The 15,048-nt window shown below is 45.3% G+C and overlaps 1 protein-coding gene across 7 annotated transcripts in view; it reads left to right on the top strand.

Annotated features, from left to right (window-relative positions):
• PACS2 (phosphofurin acidic cluster sorting protein 2) overlaps positions 1–15,048 on the top strand; it is a 73,359-nt gene that overhangs the window by 41,948 nt on the left and 16,363 nt on the right. For 2 of the 7 annotated variants that reach the window (XM_027896557.1, XM_027896563.1), the window contains exons 9-18: positions 349–506; positions 2,563–2,653; positions 3,385–3,462; positions 4,207–4,328; positions 5,065–5,200; positions 5,828–5,932; positions 7,445–7,551; positions 8,261–8,415; positions 11,791–11,901; positions 13,905–14,013. In XM_027896557.1, the coding sequence (XP_027752358.1) occupies positions 349–506; positions 2,563–2,653; positions 3,385–3,462; positions 4,207–4,328; positions 5,065–5,200; positions 5,828–5,932; positions 7,445–7,551; positions 8,261–8,415; positions 11,791–11,901; positions 13,905–14,013 (1,172 nt within the window). The remainder of the gene's footprint in view (positions 1–348; positions 507–2,562; positions 2,654–3,384; positions 3,463–4,206; positions 4,329–5,064; positions 5,201–5,827; positions 5,933–7,444; positions 7,552–8,260; positions 8,416–11,790; positions 11,902–13,904; positions 14,014–15,048) is intronic. The other 5 variants (XM_027896560.1, XM_027896564.1, XM_027896562.1 and 2 more) reach the window with 3 other exon arrangements.

Consider the following 15,048-nt stretch of genomic DNA (forward strand, 5'->3'; position numbering starts at 1 on the left):
AACACTGGAATTTTGTACTAGTTCTAGGAAAACTGGGGCTCCTTTGTGACCTTTTTAAAGCATTGTTTATAGAATGGGATTGAATAATGGACATAACCTAGAGTTAAATGGCTTGCTTGTGGATGCCTAATCCAATATGAAACTCCTGCTTAAGAAGGCACTGACAAGCTTGATCCAAAACAAGCATTTCTCATACACTTAATGTTCCTGTCAGATATAATATCCAAGCACCAGGAATAGAATCTTACTCCCAGGACCGTGTACTGCAGTCCTGGGGAGAGTACAAGTGACGTAGGATTGGTCTGTCTCCTAACAGGCTCAGTGATACTGTTTTGTTCCTGTGTGTAGGTTCTGGATTCAGAGCAGGACCCAGCAGAGCACGTTCCAGAGGTGGAGGAGGATTTGGACCTTCTGTATGACACGCTGGATATAGAGAACCCCAGTGACAGCGGGCCAGAAATGGAGGATGATGACAGTGTCTTGAGCACTCCAAAGCCAAAGCTAAAGTAAGTGTGAGGCAGCTTATGCTGAGGCAGAGAGAGGCCATGCACAGTGTCAGCACAGATCAGATCTTTCATACCCACACCTCCATTCTGGTTTTCCCCCTCATTGGAGCCCTAGTGTGTGTTGTTAGAATGGGAATGACTGCTTGTGAACTTGAGGTAGTGTGTGTGGGGTCTGACTTCTCCTCAGTCTCAGTTCTTCCTTGTTCCCTTTGCAGATGTTCTGCTGCCCTGCCACCTGAGCACTGGAGTAGGAATTGCTGACAGGCAGGCAGAGTTTTGGGGAGGTGGTAGAAACAGATAGGAGTTGTGTGCTAAGGCAGAAGATGGTGGTGTTGGAAGCTGCAGAAGGAGTGTCAGGGATGGGCAAGGCAGACTGTCTTTCTGGAAAGGCTGGTAATACCCTGCGTGGAAGGAGCATCTTTGCAAGGATTAATGAAACAGAACTGCAGAAAACAAATGAATTCCTCAGGGCCCAAGGGCACTGACTGCAGCACATGTAGATACACTCAAGCCTGTTCTGAAAGGGATTTTGTGGGCACTGATGTGTGGGTCAATCACAGCACTGTGGAGCTGAGCTGGGGATCGCTGGCTCGGGGTCTTGAGCAGATACAGAACCCTGAGCTAACAGGGTTCTCTATCACATCTCTGCCCAATAAAGACTGAAGACACAAGACTGTTTGAGCTGCACTCATGCTTCTGACTGGTGTGTGGTTGCATGCTCAGGCCTTCAGTGTTGTGATGGCTCTGAAACAAAGCATTGGGGTGCTGACTGCTGCAGCTGGTCAGTACAGCACCTGCTAAATGCTGGCTAATTGTCAGGTGTACTAATATACTCATTAATGTAGAACAACCTAGTTGGGCGGCTAAGAATAGATTCTGAGTCTGGAGTGACTTGTTCCCTATCAGTGAGCCAGAAGATGTTGAGGATAGAGTGGAGCAGCAGGGATAAATCTTGGGGCTGGTGGCTTACAAAGGTTTGGAGCTTGGCCCGAGATGTCACCAGTTGGTAGGCCCAACTTTGAAGGGGTTTGAAAATAGATGTGTTGTGGTAAGCGGTGGTTTAAAACAAGCAAAAAGTTTTACTGTACGCACTGAGAGTTCATATCCTGTTCCCTGGAGCCAAGGAGCTAACTGTTCTGGGCTGTGTGATTACTGGAATAATGCTGGAATTGGAACTTACTGTGTCTGGTCCCGGAGAGACTTTTTGGTTTGCTGTGTCTAGTTCTTGAGTTCATATCTTGAAGAGGATGTGATAAATGCTGTTGGCTTGTAGGCAGGTTTTTCCTGCAACAAAAAAAAAATCAGTTTCTTAAATTGTAATTGAGTCTTGTAGCCTGGTGTGATGAGCTGCCTCTTATGTGGAAGCACAATCTGATTGTGTGTGTGCTACCTTATCTTACTGAGCAAATGTGTAATTGGAGCCCAGGGCTGACAGCCAAATCCAGATGCAAGCTGGAAATAAAATGCATATTAGCACCAAGAGTCACTTACCTGCCGGAGCAGAGTATTGGGACGGTAGGAGGGGAGGCAGTAATTCTAGTTGCTGTATTTCAGTCAGGAGCTAGACCCTGTCTGGAATGTTGTGTAGTTCAGTCAGCGTTTGCTACGTGAAACAAGATGGTCATTGTGAAACTTTGCACCTGGTGCTTGGGGTAGTAAGGACACAAATGCTTGTGTGGGGTCAATGTGCATTCTGTTCTGCTGTGGGAATATGCTGGACCACATGCCCATCCTGGATCTTATGGAAGCAAAAGCTGCTGTTTGCTGTGTAGTGTGAGAGTATGCAGGCATTCCTAGTAGGAGCTTTATAAAAATAATCTACTGTGTGATGGTCAGTCAGTGTCAGGGCTAGACAGGGTTCCCTGGGCTTTTTGGCTTCTCTTACTGTCCTGGAGACCTTCCTCTCCTTTTAAAAGTAGCCTATAAATTTTACTGGAACCACTGGAGAGTAGTAGGACCCCCTGGGAACAATCATGTTGCTCTGCTGGTGTGGTTGCTTTGCAGACTTCTGTGGTGTTTTTGATAGTAAGGAATTCATTTTGCTTTTCTTATTCAGACCTTATTTTGAAGGACTGTCACACTCCAGCTCTCAGACAGAAATTGGTAGCATCCATAGCATCAGGAGCCAGAGAGAGCCATCAAGTCCTGTAAGTCACATTTCAAGAGTTACCCATCTGCAGGTAATATAGCAGATCTACACTAACTCCATTTGCGTGTGTAAATTAAAGCACCCTCTCTGACCTCCTCCAAAGACTTGGATGCAGAGATATGAATTTTCTGCTTAGAAAACATGTTTGATTGTTGGTTTTCTTTGTGGGGTCAGGGTGGTTTTTGGGTTGGTTGGTTTGGGTTGTTTTGTTTTCTTTTTTAATGCATATACTGTATTAACTTAAGGATACATCTTCAGGTTATGTATTAAATACTTGCTAATGGTATGAGTAGTTTCAGATTCTCAGGTGCTTGAAATGACTGACAGAGTGAGAGATGTTGCCTGGGAGTTTTAGGGACTTTTTGGCACTGTTTGGAGGAGGTTTTACCTTACTTATGTTGTTGGCATATTTTTCATGGTGGCTGAGAGTGAACACTGAGGGGCAGCTCAGCCCTTTCTCCATCCCCTCATGGATGGGTATATTGGCTGCATAAAGGGTCAGTCCCATTCCAGGGCACTTCCTTGCCTCTGCTGTGTATTGTGCATGAGCTCGGCCACATCCCACACTAATATATTTGGTCCTGGTGGGACCAGGAAGCACTCCTGGTCATCCTGCAGGGCTGTGCCATGTTTAAACAGAGGAGTGTATCTTTTGAACAGCCTGATCCAGAGAGTGTGGCTGGAAACCGTGCTAGTGCTAAACCTCCTGATGATTTTTCTCCTCTCAAGCAGGTAGAAGTGCCTGAAAAGACAAAGAATCTTGGAACCAAACATACAGGAGACAGTATTTCTGACACTGTCCCTTACGTAAGTTGAAAATGCATTTGTTGATGTTCCTCCTGTCAGTTTGGGTGTCAGCTGTGCCATGTTTCTGTCTGTCCATATGGATGCACATGCTACACAGGTTCCATGGGTAACATCAGCTGCAGCAAAGATAACACTGAGCTCTCCTCCTGACCTTAGTTGTTGGAGGTTCTTGTGTTTCAGCTCTTTGCAGCTGAAATGCTCTACATGGCCTTCTGTTCAAACAGCCTTTCTTTTAGTCTGAGGAAGGCTGGCCCAAAGTATGCCACTGAGTATGTGTACTGTCCTGAAAAGAGTTCTCAGGCCCGTTGCATTCTGTTAGACAGAAGTATTACCTCAAGCTGAATTAGCAGAAATCAAGCCTGGTCCTGGAGTAAAAATCCCAAAGCTCAGGTTGCTCTGCTGGGGGCATGAGGTGTGTAACATTTATCCCATGTCTTTCTCTCTCTCTGATACTTCATTTGAGTAAGCTGAATTAATCTGCATTGCGTGAGGAGTCATGTCCCTGGCTTTTAGCTGGGAGAGTGCCTGTTCCAAATAGCATCCTACCTTTCCTACCTCGAGCTCCCTTGTGAGGCAGAGCTGGGAACTGGTAACCCCAGATAACCAGTGTTGGCTCCTCCCCTTTGGCAGTGAGTGGCGTGCCTGGAGGAGGCAGGCTCAATGTGCCCCAGCCAGAGCAAAGCTCTCCAGGTGAGAAGAGGGGAGGGTTTGTTCCTGGTAACTCTGTTCCCTGTGTTTTTGCAGGAGTCTAACCAGCAAGCTGAGGTCCAGGAGGCTGAACTGCCCACACCAGATGTGTTTGTCGAGAAGCTCCCACCCAGTGGGAAGATCACTAAGACAGAGTCCCTCATCATCCCGTCCACCAGGTACAGGGAGGGGGGTCGGCATTGTGCCTGCTGCAGGGCTGCTCAGGAAGCCAGGGACAGCCTGCTAGGACTGGGTCATGATGCCGTTGACTGCAGGGACACCCTCCTTGTGTTTGGGCATTTGAATGATGGGTCTTGAGCACTTGGTAAATGAGTGCTCAGAACCCTGAAGGGCAGCACTGCTCTGAGAGTGCTTCAGTCTCCTGTGTTGTACCTGCTCCATGACCAAGGAAATTTTATAGAACTCTGGAGCTGCTTTCTTAAAGATACTGTTGCTGAGTCAATATCTGATGCTGATTTGGGCCTGAAAGCTGGTTGTCAAGTCTAACCTTTAAACCTTCCCAAATAGGATAGTGAATGTGGGCGTCAGCAATCCAACTGTATAGTTTCTCTGGTTTGCAAGTAAATAGATATTCTTTTGGAGGTATTTCTGTGTGTGATTGCAGTTATCATGGCTGGATCCTGTTATGCTGGCGTAGCAATAGCAGAGCAGTGGTGTGGGTCTAAGCATGGGCTGTGGGAGTCTTCCTGGGACTTCTGGGAATGTGCTTTGTAGCTGAACCATGCACTACCAGAAGCAGAACTAACAGGTCTCAGGCTAACTCAGATCTACGTCCACAATTCCCCAGTGCCTTCCCTCACATTATTGAGATTGCCAGACTGGGAGATTAGGGATTTGGGAGGTGGGTCTCACTCAGATACAAGCCAGCTCTGGAATGTAAGCACATCTCTCCAGCAGGTCTGAAGGGAAGCAGACGGGGCGTCGGGGAAGAAGCACATCTCTGAAGGAGAGGCAGCCAGTGAGGCCACAGAACGAGAGAGCCAACAGCCTGGACAATGAGCGCTCTCCAGATACCCGCCACCACTTACAGGTGTGAAAAAGATTGCTGTCTCTCCAGCCACCCATAGCTTTTCCTCTTTTCCTACTGTCTCCTGTGGTCCTTTTCCTTCTGTTCTGAGTTCTGTCCCTGCTGGAAAGGAACTGGGCCCTATAGCTTCAGGAAGGAGGGAATTTATGTCTTGGCTAAAACTGCATCTTCCATCCAATCTGCTGGGATTTGCCAGCTTGTTGTTTTGTCAGCCAGCCATAAACTGAAAACACTGGAACAGATTGTTAGAATGAGAAATGAATAGGGATGTGTTGAGGAATTACTCCTTTGAACTAAGGCAGATTGCTAGGGATTGCAGTAGGGGACTGACTTGTGCACAGCATATGTGCCATGCTTTTATTAGCTTGCAGGACTCACTTATTTCCCTCCTTGAAGGAGACTGTTCCTGGCTTCTATGCATCCTAAATTGTTGGGCTACTATTAGTTGGTATAAAGTGATGTTAGTAAAAGTGCGTGGCAGAAGTAGTAATGTGCCTCTAGTGTGCCTTTGCTGATGGGGTGACTGGTCAGCCATGCACAGCCACCTCTCATGAGTTGCAAGAACTAGAGTGGCTTGATGGTCAGAGGTGACATCTTCTACTGTTCTCTTCTCCATGTCTTTATTTCCAGATCCCCAGGAAAACAGTGTATGATCAACTAAATCACATCCTGGTTTCCGACGACCAGCTGCCAGAAAACATAATTCTTGTCAATACATCTGACTGGCAAGGCCAGGTAAAGGCAGGAGGCGTTACCTGAAGCACAGTTCTCCTGCGCTGTTCCTCCTCAGGAATGGACAGGCCTTGAGCTCTACCACTAACCAAGTAGGTTCTGTTGCTTGGTTGGAAGAGCAGTGGTGGTGCGTGGGGGCTGGCAGCCTGCTGAGTGCTTAGTGCCTACAGGTTGGATTCCATTTGACCAGGAGATGCTGTGGGTCTTGTAAAGTTTATGCCACCTGAATGTTTCCACAGAGGTGTTTTCTCTTCTGTAAAATGCCATTCCTCCTGGTTAGCGGCACACTGGGAGCGGCTCGACCTTAAAATCCTGCTTCTGAAGTGTGGGATAATGGAGCAAAAGCAGCAGGGAGGTCTGACCTGTGGTTTAGGCTGAGATTTCTAAACGCAGGTGGTGAACACAGGAGAAAATATTTTGGGTCAGCTCTGTAGCTGTGCACATGCACTCATGATTCCTGACTTGCAGGTATGTCACCCTGTCCTTTCTGAACAATAGTTTTGTTAAGTAGAACCCTGAACAGTACATTTTTTTTACTGGCAACAAGGGGTGATTTGTTACGGGTTTGGAACACATTTTTCTCCTTTTGGAACCTTATTCTGAGAAAGCAATAAATTATGCATGGATGAGGACCAATAAACATGTGCTGGGTGACTGTAGCCTGGAGAACTTGTGCCAGGCACTTGGAGTTACATTGTCTGGTTTGGCTTTCTGCTTCTGGAAGTACTAGGGTCTCAATGTGTGAGAGAGCAAAAATACCAGCTGAGCTACTAGTTACAGTTTCTCTATACTTGGAAGACAGAGAAATGCCTTCTAGAGATGAACAGGAAGCATTGTAGGTCATCTTCCAGTGGGTCTGGCAGCTTGTGCCTGCGGTGTCAGGTGACATGCACTTAGCATTGGCTGTGTTGTACAGATTAGTAGTACAGAATTTGAAAGTGTGAGATAATTGCCAAGTGCCATAATAATGTCCATGTGTACCCCAAGTTGATATTGTTCCCTGTTAGCTGCATGGAGGGGAAACAGTCCCTCATGGGGAACATGTATGTTGGTAGCACCCATCTCTTTTTTCAGTGCTCAGAGGTGGGCAGAACACTGCATTTGTTTAAATCCTTTTGAAATCCGGGAGAGATGCAACTGCAGTTCTAGAAGCAGGCAGGCAGACAGTAACTGCTCTTACCCAGTGCTGTCTGCTAGGTGAACAGCCTTCTGCTGGTGCCCTGCCCTCTGTGGCCATAAAAACTGTGCTGTTCTAGAGTTGTTGTTGCCATGTTTGGGATATGCTCTTGGTGTCTGTCAAGAAGGTGTTTGCATTTTTCTAGAGGAAAAGCTTTCCTTTGGCTGCTGCACAAGGATGAGGTGTTTGAGAAACAGCCATATCACTTACAAATCAGACACGGGGAGAGTGCCCAAGTTTGGGTATGAGAAGACCCAGGAGGTTGGGCAAGGCACATTTTCTTCTTGTGGCAAACTGTACCAATAAAAGGACTATAAAATGTTCTGTTCTCTCCTCAGTACCTATCAGATGTCTTGCAAAAGCACACATTGCCAGTGGTCTGTACATGCTCCTCCGCTGATATTCAGGCAGCTTTCAGCACTATTGTCTCCAGGATACAGAGATAGTAAGTTCTCACCTTGCTTGTGTTGTTTGTCTCAGCTCTAAAAGCCCCTCGGTTCCTGAGCCCCAGGGATTTTATTTCTCAACTACTGGATGAAACTCCTGCTTTTCCATACTTCTTCCAACCTGCTCTCCTGAGGTCAGAATTATGTGGCTCTTCAACTCTCACCAACCCTGCGAAGTTGTTCCTGTTCTGCCATGTGTGCGGGGATGCAACTCACCCACACCAGTGATCATAAAAGGTTGTGCTTTGGAGGCTGCCTCATAGGTCAGACACATGCAGCAGTAAAACATGAAAAACTAATAAGTGTTTTTAAAATAGTTCTTGCTTCCTCCTCCAAGTAATTCCAAGATTATTTCCTCAAGGCACTCCTTAGTCATATAGTGATGGCTGTGGGTACCTGAGGGTGTTCTCTGACCCAGCAGTTAGTAGCAGTAGGGACATCCTAACCTAGGTAGTTGAGTCCAGCCCTTTAGACGATCAAAATGTGTGAAAGAAGAAGCAAGGAGACCAATTAAAAAACTACTGAAGAAATGTTGTATTTTCTTAATAATGTTTTGAGCTGCTGATTATCATTGTGATATTGCCTTTTGTATTGAAGGAACTCTCTTCTGCCATAGTTGTCATTAACCTTTTTTTTTTTTTCCTTACTTGGTCTGAAATATGTGGTTGAAAGCACAATTACAAATATATTTCCTCTTTTTCTGTCTAGCTGTAACTGCAATTCACAGCCTCCAAACCCAATTAAAATTGCAGTGGCAGGAGCCCAGAATTACCTCAGTGCTGTGTTGAGGCTCTTTGTAGAGCAACTGTCTCACAAAACTCCCGACTGGCTCGGCTACATGAGATTTTTGATCATCCCTCTAGGTAAATAAGGAACAGATTTTCTTCATAGAAAGATGAATGGGTTAAATGTGCTTTGTTCCCTCAGGAGAAGCATTTCTAGAAGCTTTGGCTATAGGTATATGGGTGTTAAATGAGGCAGACTGTTGTATTATTGTGTAATGCTGGTGTTGCTGCTCTTGCGTGAGTGAATTTCATCTTTATGTTCTTGATGCCAAAGTCTGCTTGTAAACCTTTCATTTGAAGCAAGGGGTTAAGCACTTCTTCTCCATACAGGGAGATTCTTATGTATCTTTTAATCACAGTACAGTAAATGCACAGAATAATGTCCTAGAAGCTCTTTCCCTGGCCAAAATGTTAAATTCATTGGGCACCATGTTTCCCAAAGCGATGACTGTTCTGGCCTCCGTGAGCCTGACTCCAAAAAGTGTCAATGGTGAAGGGGTTGAAAATTTTTTTAAAGGCTCTGAAACTGCTGAGAATTTTAGTTATTCAAATTATGTGCATCTTTTGCCCTTTCCTTAACCTGCTGTTCTCCTCAGGTTTTTCCCTCAATTTTCCCACACCTTATCTCTGCTCTTTAAGCAGCTCAGCGAGCCTGCCTGGCTGGAAGGTTACCCAGCTTCAGTTGCCTGTGTTGAAGGAAATAGAGTGGACTGATAACAGCATTAAGGGTCTTGTCCTAGTCAGAAACGTGAGGAATGTTGTCGTGGCAGTGCCTGGGAAGCCAGGCAGGCACCAGTGCTGTGGGCAGGGACCTCTGGGCAGGGCTGGTGTGTGGTAAGGGTGTGAGACCAGGAGCTGGTCTAGTCCAAGTCTTGGCTTGTGTGAACAGAGCACTTGGGTGATGTAGGCTTCAGAAGACTTGAAAAGCCTTTTTCTCTGTGTTTTCCAATCTTCCAGGCAACTCTTGTGGGAATCAGAAGCTGGTGGGCCAGCACCATGAACAGTGGGGTTAGGCTGCTAATTCAGTGGTAGGATTTGCAGAAGTTAAATGAAGAAGGCAGAAGAGAGTTGGATCCTTCTGTAAGGGAAGGCATTTAGTTTCCAAAGTGGTTGGCAGGAAGAGGAGAGAGAGCCCTTTAGGGACTGAAAACAAAAAAAATATTTTCTGCAAGGTTCGATGTGCTTTGAATGAGAATCTGTGTGACTGAGACTTGGATCCTTACTTGCTGACTGTCTCCTGGCCTCAGAAGAAGAGTTTTCTGTCCTGCAGTCATTAATGATTTGAAAATATTCTTTCTTTGGAAGTGAAACACAGGGTTTAGCTAGTGTGGGTTTGGGTTGGCTTTTTAATCACAAAACTTTGTAATTAAAAAAAGAAAAAAATTAACAAAGCACTTTGAGAATGAGACTGTTTCAGAACTGTGAATCCTTTTAAAATGGACTTTAAATATAGAAAGTTCTCTAACAGGGCCTTTTCCATAGAAGTCTGCAGTATTTCCTGGTCGGATCAAGAGCTTATTTCTGGGCAGCTTTCTGGCAGTTCGTTAAAGTGATTGAGGAGCAACCTCTCATTTCTGACAACTGAAAAACCACCAAAGACAGAATGGTGACTGTGCCATAAATGTCTTAAAGGAAAAGCTTCTCTGCTGCTGTCAATACTTTTGAACTAGGGATGTTGGAATTTTTCCTAAGGTGGTTTTACCTTCTGAATCCATAACTACACTCTGCAATGGCAGGGTTTTATTAATAATGAGACATGCTTAGTGTCTGTAAGCAACTGGGAGATTCAGTCCTGCTTCATGCTACTGACTCCATGGCTGGAAGACTCTTTGGGTGTCCAAACCACTGTATAAACAATTGAAAAGGGGCAGGTAAAATAAGATAAAGGGTTGGGGGTTATTTTGGTTGTTTGGGCTATCTTCACATGTTATTTAGCTTCCATGGGGAGAACTTCTTGGAAAACCTCCTGTTTTTCACTTGTCTCCAGCTGCATCTACCATGTGCAATGAGTTTTCCCAGCATGTGGGAAATCTTCTCCAGTGCATGGTGCAGAGCTGTTCTGTGTGCACTGTTTGATAAAAATTCACTGCAAAAGCAGTGATGGGTGTGAAAATAGCCATGATCAGGAGGGGCCAGGAAAGGACTTAGGCCCCAGTCTTTATTGACAATGAGGGGAGCTCAGAGAGACCTGCTGCTTGAACCTTTCCTGGAGGTGTGGAAATTAGCACTTTTTTTTCTTGGAAATTAGCAGGTTTTTTTCCACCATAGTCTTTACTGGAGCACAGTGAGTGTAGTTAAGCAACTGGGGTCTCCTCGAGAGAATTTGTCAGATTACCAGTTACCAGCTGGTGACTCAACTGTTGCAGCTTCTGGAAGTGTGAGATGTGAGAATGGAAGATGTGAGAATTTGGTACGCAGGAAAGATAAAAATAACCTGATCAGGAGGAACTCTGAGGCTGCTTCATGGCTGATTGTAAATGTACAGGACTTGTGCTGAGCATGACTGCCATGTGGTGACTGGGAAGTGTGATCCTGGCACACCTTTTCTCTGGTGGTCAGAGATTGGAGAGGTAGTTGCAAGAGGGTGCTGTCTGTTTTAGGGACACAGGTGGCCTAAAATGAAAATTTGCCACCTCCCAGGGCAGTGTTTGTCACTTAAATGCCTTCCCTCTCCTGCTCAGTGTATGAAGTCAGATCTCCATCCAGGGCTTCAGGCTGGAGGCTGAGCACGCAGAGCTTCTGCAAGGAGGTCTTTCCATGCTCATAGAGGAGCTGAGCCACAAGGCTTAGCTAGAGCAAGCTGGGACCTGTTGCATATGCCAGCACTCACTGGGGACTGTAATCCTTGGACTCTGTCTTCTGTCTTTAATTGCAGCGTATTTATTGAGCTTCTAGCCCTTCTCCACCAATTAAATAAGTCTCCCTGGGTTGTTTCTCCTGGCTGAGGACAATTGCCTCTTCTCAGTATTGCAAAACACCTGTGGTGTGTGAATGGTGTTGGGAAGAAGAGGTCTGGCTCCTCCTGGCAGAGGTGACCTGGCCACGATGTGTGTGGTGCAGTCTATGGGCAGGAAGGGCTGGTTGGGAAAGCCCCTTGCAAAGCTGAGAGACTGAGAAGCAGAGTCATAGAGCCTCTGTGTCTTCCACATCATTTATTTCCTCAGCAGTTTCCCAGTCCCGTTTTCTTTGGCCTTCTAAAATTTAATTTGTTGAGGTGAAGGGGGAAGTGTCAACTGAAGGATATCAGTGTGTTGAAGCAGTCTCTGCTGGGAAGTCTGTTTGCATGCTCTTGTAGAGATAAGCTGGACTTAATTACTTGGTTATAATTGAAGAAGTTTATTTCTGAGATGTCTAGTGTAATTTTGATTTTGGAGTTTAATTCCTTACAGATAAAAATCATGCTTGTGTGAAGTGCTGAGAAGAACAACTGTCCTGTTTTCCTTTCTTCCTTAGGCTCTCATCCAGTGGCCAAGTATCTGGGGTCTGTAGATTACAGATACAACAACTTCTTCCAAGATCTAGCCTGGAGAGATCTGTTCAACAAACTTGAAGCACAGACCACTGGTAAGACCATGTGTCTGTGTCTGGCCTGTGTGGGATGAAAAGTTTGAATGAGTAATTTTAGCGAAGGTGAAGTAAATACAAGAGGAAGCAGATAAATGATTTTGTTCCTCTTTTCTCCTCACTTCACCACATTCCCATTTCAGATGCTGACCTTTGTAAGCCCCTTCACGTGGTGGTTTGCAAAGAGTTGTTGGTTCCCAGAGGCACTGACTAGCTGCCTCTGAGTCGTGCTGTTCTTACCTGGCTCTCGGCTTTGTTCTTTGATGCAGACATCTCACTGCCAAGTTCAGTACATTGCTTTCCTTCAGCAACTGTACAGCCTAAAAGATTTGGAAAACTGGAAACTTTGGGAAGATTAACCTCTCTTAGCTGTGTGTGAGAATGGTCTGAAGTCTGCTGGCAGGACCTTTCTTGTTAAAGAATTTTGTTCTTTAACCGTTATAGTAACAAGTGGGAGCTGCCCTAGGTCAGATCAACAAGTTCCTGTTCTCATCTGAGACTGTTCTAGGCCAGGTTAAAGCCTTACTGTATGTTGAACTATTCATTTGCTTAAAATATTAGAGTTTTTTCATCAATTTCTTCAAGAATGGAAAGAAACAGGAGAGAGGAGGATTTGCATCTGACATTTAGGGTTACATCAGAGCTTGAGATTTGATGCTGTCATGGCAGCATAGCCCATACAGAAATTTCACTAGAAGGAAAAAACTTTGGAGTTTGTGGAGCACCGTGAGTGTGGGGAGGTTGCAGTGTGGCTCCCCCTGTTGGAATTGCAGTGCCTGAGACTTCCAGGATGCTCCTGGAAGTCCTCTAGCCATGAGAGGAAAAGAGAGAGAGACTTCTTCATGGGTAAATCTGCTTTTTTTAGCAGATGGGAAGGTGGCTGGACAAGGCTCTGGGCAGCCTGTTCTGAAGGTGAAGTTAGTCCTGCTTGAGCAGGAGACTGGACTAGAAACACAGTCTACACATTTCCTTGATTCTAAACTTACGGAAGAACAGGTGTATGGAACAGGTTTCTTTTAATTCCTTACTGCACTTGAAAATGCAGACAAATGTCAGTACAGACTCAATTTTTGTGTCTGGGTTAGGAATGCTTCATAATACTGTAGAAATCCAGCCCGAGAGCCATAGCTGTTCCTTAGTGAGATGTCATATACTGGTTGTATGCTGCAACCCTTATTTATTTTTGCATTTCTGTGCAGTCCGGATCTTGTACGTTCTGCGTTTTCATCTGTGCAGTGGGAACAGATGTGATGGCATAAGAAGAGCTGGCAGAGAACTGTAGCTCTTATCAGTTCACTGTTCAAATACAAAGAGTCTGGGTTAAAATGCCCATTTATAAGGTATGGAAGTGCCTGGTAAAGGTCACTTGCATTCCTGTGATCTCCCATTGAGGCTCTTTGTCTGAAACCGAAGAAATATGGAATGTGTTTAGGAAATATCTTCCTGTCAACTCGAATCAAGCACAGTCTCACCTCTCTGGAGTATATTTTCTGCCATAGATGTGATCTTTATGCTCTTCCTATCCTTGCAGTCTCTCAGTTTTTTCAGTTAACTCAGCAGGGCCATGAGGTCATTAGGAATTCAGGTCACTGAATGCTGGTGTGAGCAGAGCAGCTCACCTGGGAGAGGTGACCAGGCACTTTTTCAGCAGATTACCTGCAGTCAAGGTGTGAAAAAACCTTAATCTGACTCCAGGCAGGTACATGTTTTCAAAGAAAAGCTTTTAACCACTATAAAATACCCACGACACTTCAGTCAGTAATGCTGTGTGCAGATGTCTGTACTTATGTACTTGGTGTTCCTTCCCAGTGTTTTCACCTTAGTGCTCCCGTAGGATGTTTGCTTTCGGTTGGACAGCTTTGCTGTGCTCTGGAGTAACCAGAGCTTCCTGTGGGAGATGCAGTTCAAATGCAGATGGCGGGGTACCATCAGCAGATGGGAGGACAGTGGTGGTGATGGTCTGAAAAGTCACTTAAAAGCTTTGCTTTGTTGTTCTCTTGCAGTTCCAGAGGCGCCCGATGTCGTCTCGCGGATAACGCAGTACATAGCAGGGGCAAACTGTGCACACCAGTTGCCCATTGCTGAAGCCATGCTGACATACAAACAGAAAAGGTATGTCACTGCTGTCATACTGGCTCCCAGGGTGAGCAGCTGGTTGAAAGCAGAGTGCTTTTCTCATCCCATGTACCAGCAGTCTTAAGATCACTCCAAATGGCAAAACCATTGGGAGCCTTATGGTAGCCTGCACCCAGTGATGTGCCCCGCTTAGTGAATCTACAACAGTGGGGTTACTTCAAGTGCAGTGATTTTCTTGAAGATATGAGAGGTTTGGGGAAGTGGGGACTAAAGAGGATGGGGGCAGACAGATTATATCTACTTAGGTTCTAGAAATCTCTTACCACAGAGACCTTAGGTGTGTAAGACTGGACCTCAGCATTCCCCCTCAAAGTATCTCCCATGAGATCTAACCTTTTTACATCGGTGTTGATGGACCTGAAACCCTTTTTTTTTTTTTTTGGAGTGTAAGTAGCAGAGCTTCTCACAGAAGAGACAAAATCCTTGTTGATTGGCAGTTGCAGGCTACCAGGACTCCTTCTGGGGAGGACTGACATTGACCCCATTTTATCTCAGCTTCTCTTAAGGGATAAGCAGCCTGCAGGAGGGAGAATCAGAGTCTGAAAGCAAGAGCAGGAGTATGTAGAACCTCACGTGGCCAGGGTCCAGGAAGAGGCATAACTGTCACTGAAGGGTAGAGAAGCATTGTTATCAAGGGACAGACAGAATAATAGATTCCAACTCACATCCTAATAATATCCAAGAGTAGGACAAACACTCAGCTCATGTGATTTTCCTCAGTTAGGGACTAGCAATTTCCTATGAGGCATGGATGGTGTTAACTGTTAATTACTTCTATTTGATTTTTCATTTTTGGTCCATTAACATCCCTCATTGGTGTCTCCTTCACTTAAGAATTGTGATGGATTAAAAGTGTGGATAGAGTCACTTTTTTCCCTCTTTTTGGAAATTCTTATTTTATATTGTTTTTCTATTCCTGTATCTGTATCTTATCTTTGCACAAATGATTCAGGAAAATTCTGCCCATTCTACATATTTTCCTAGGGAAAATATTTCCAGACTGACTAGTCC

This window comes from Empidonax traillii, unplaced genomic scaffold (assembly GCF_003031625.1).
Source record: "Empidonax traillii isolate 1590-97213 ecotype Southwest subspecies unplaced genomic scaffold, ASM303162v1 scaffold502:size815047, whole genome shotgun sequence".
In the NCBI taxonomy this organism is placed as follows: domain Eukaryota; kingdom Metazoa; phylum Chordata; class Aves; order Passeriformes; family Tyrannidae; genus Empidonax; species Empidonax traillii.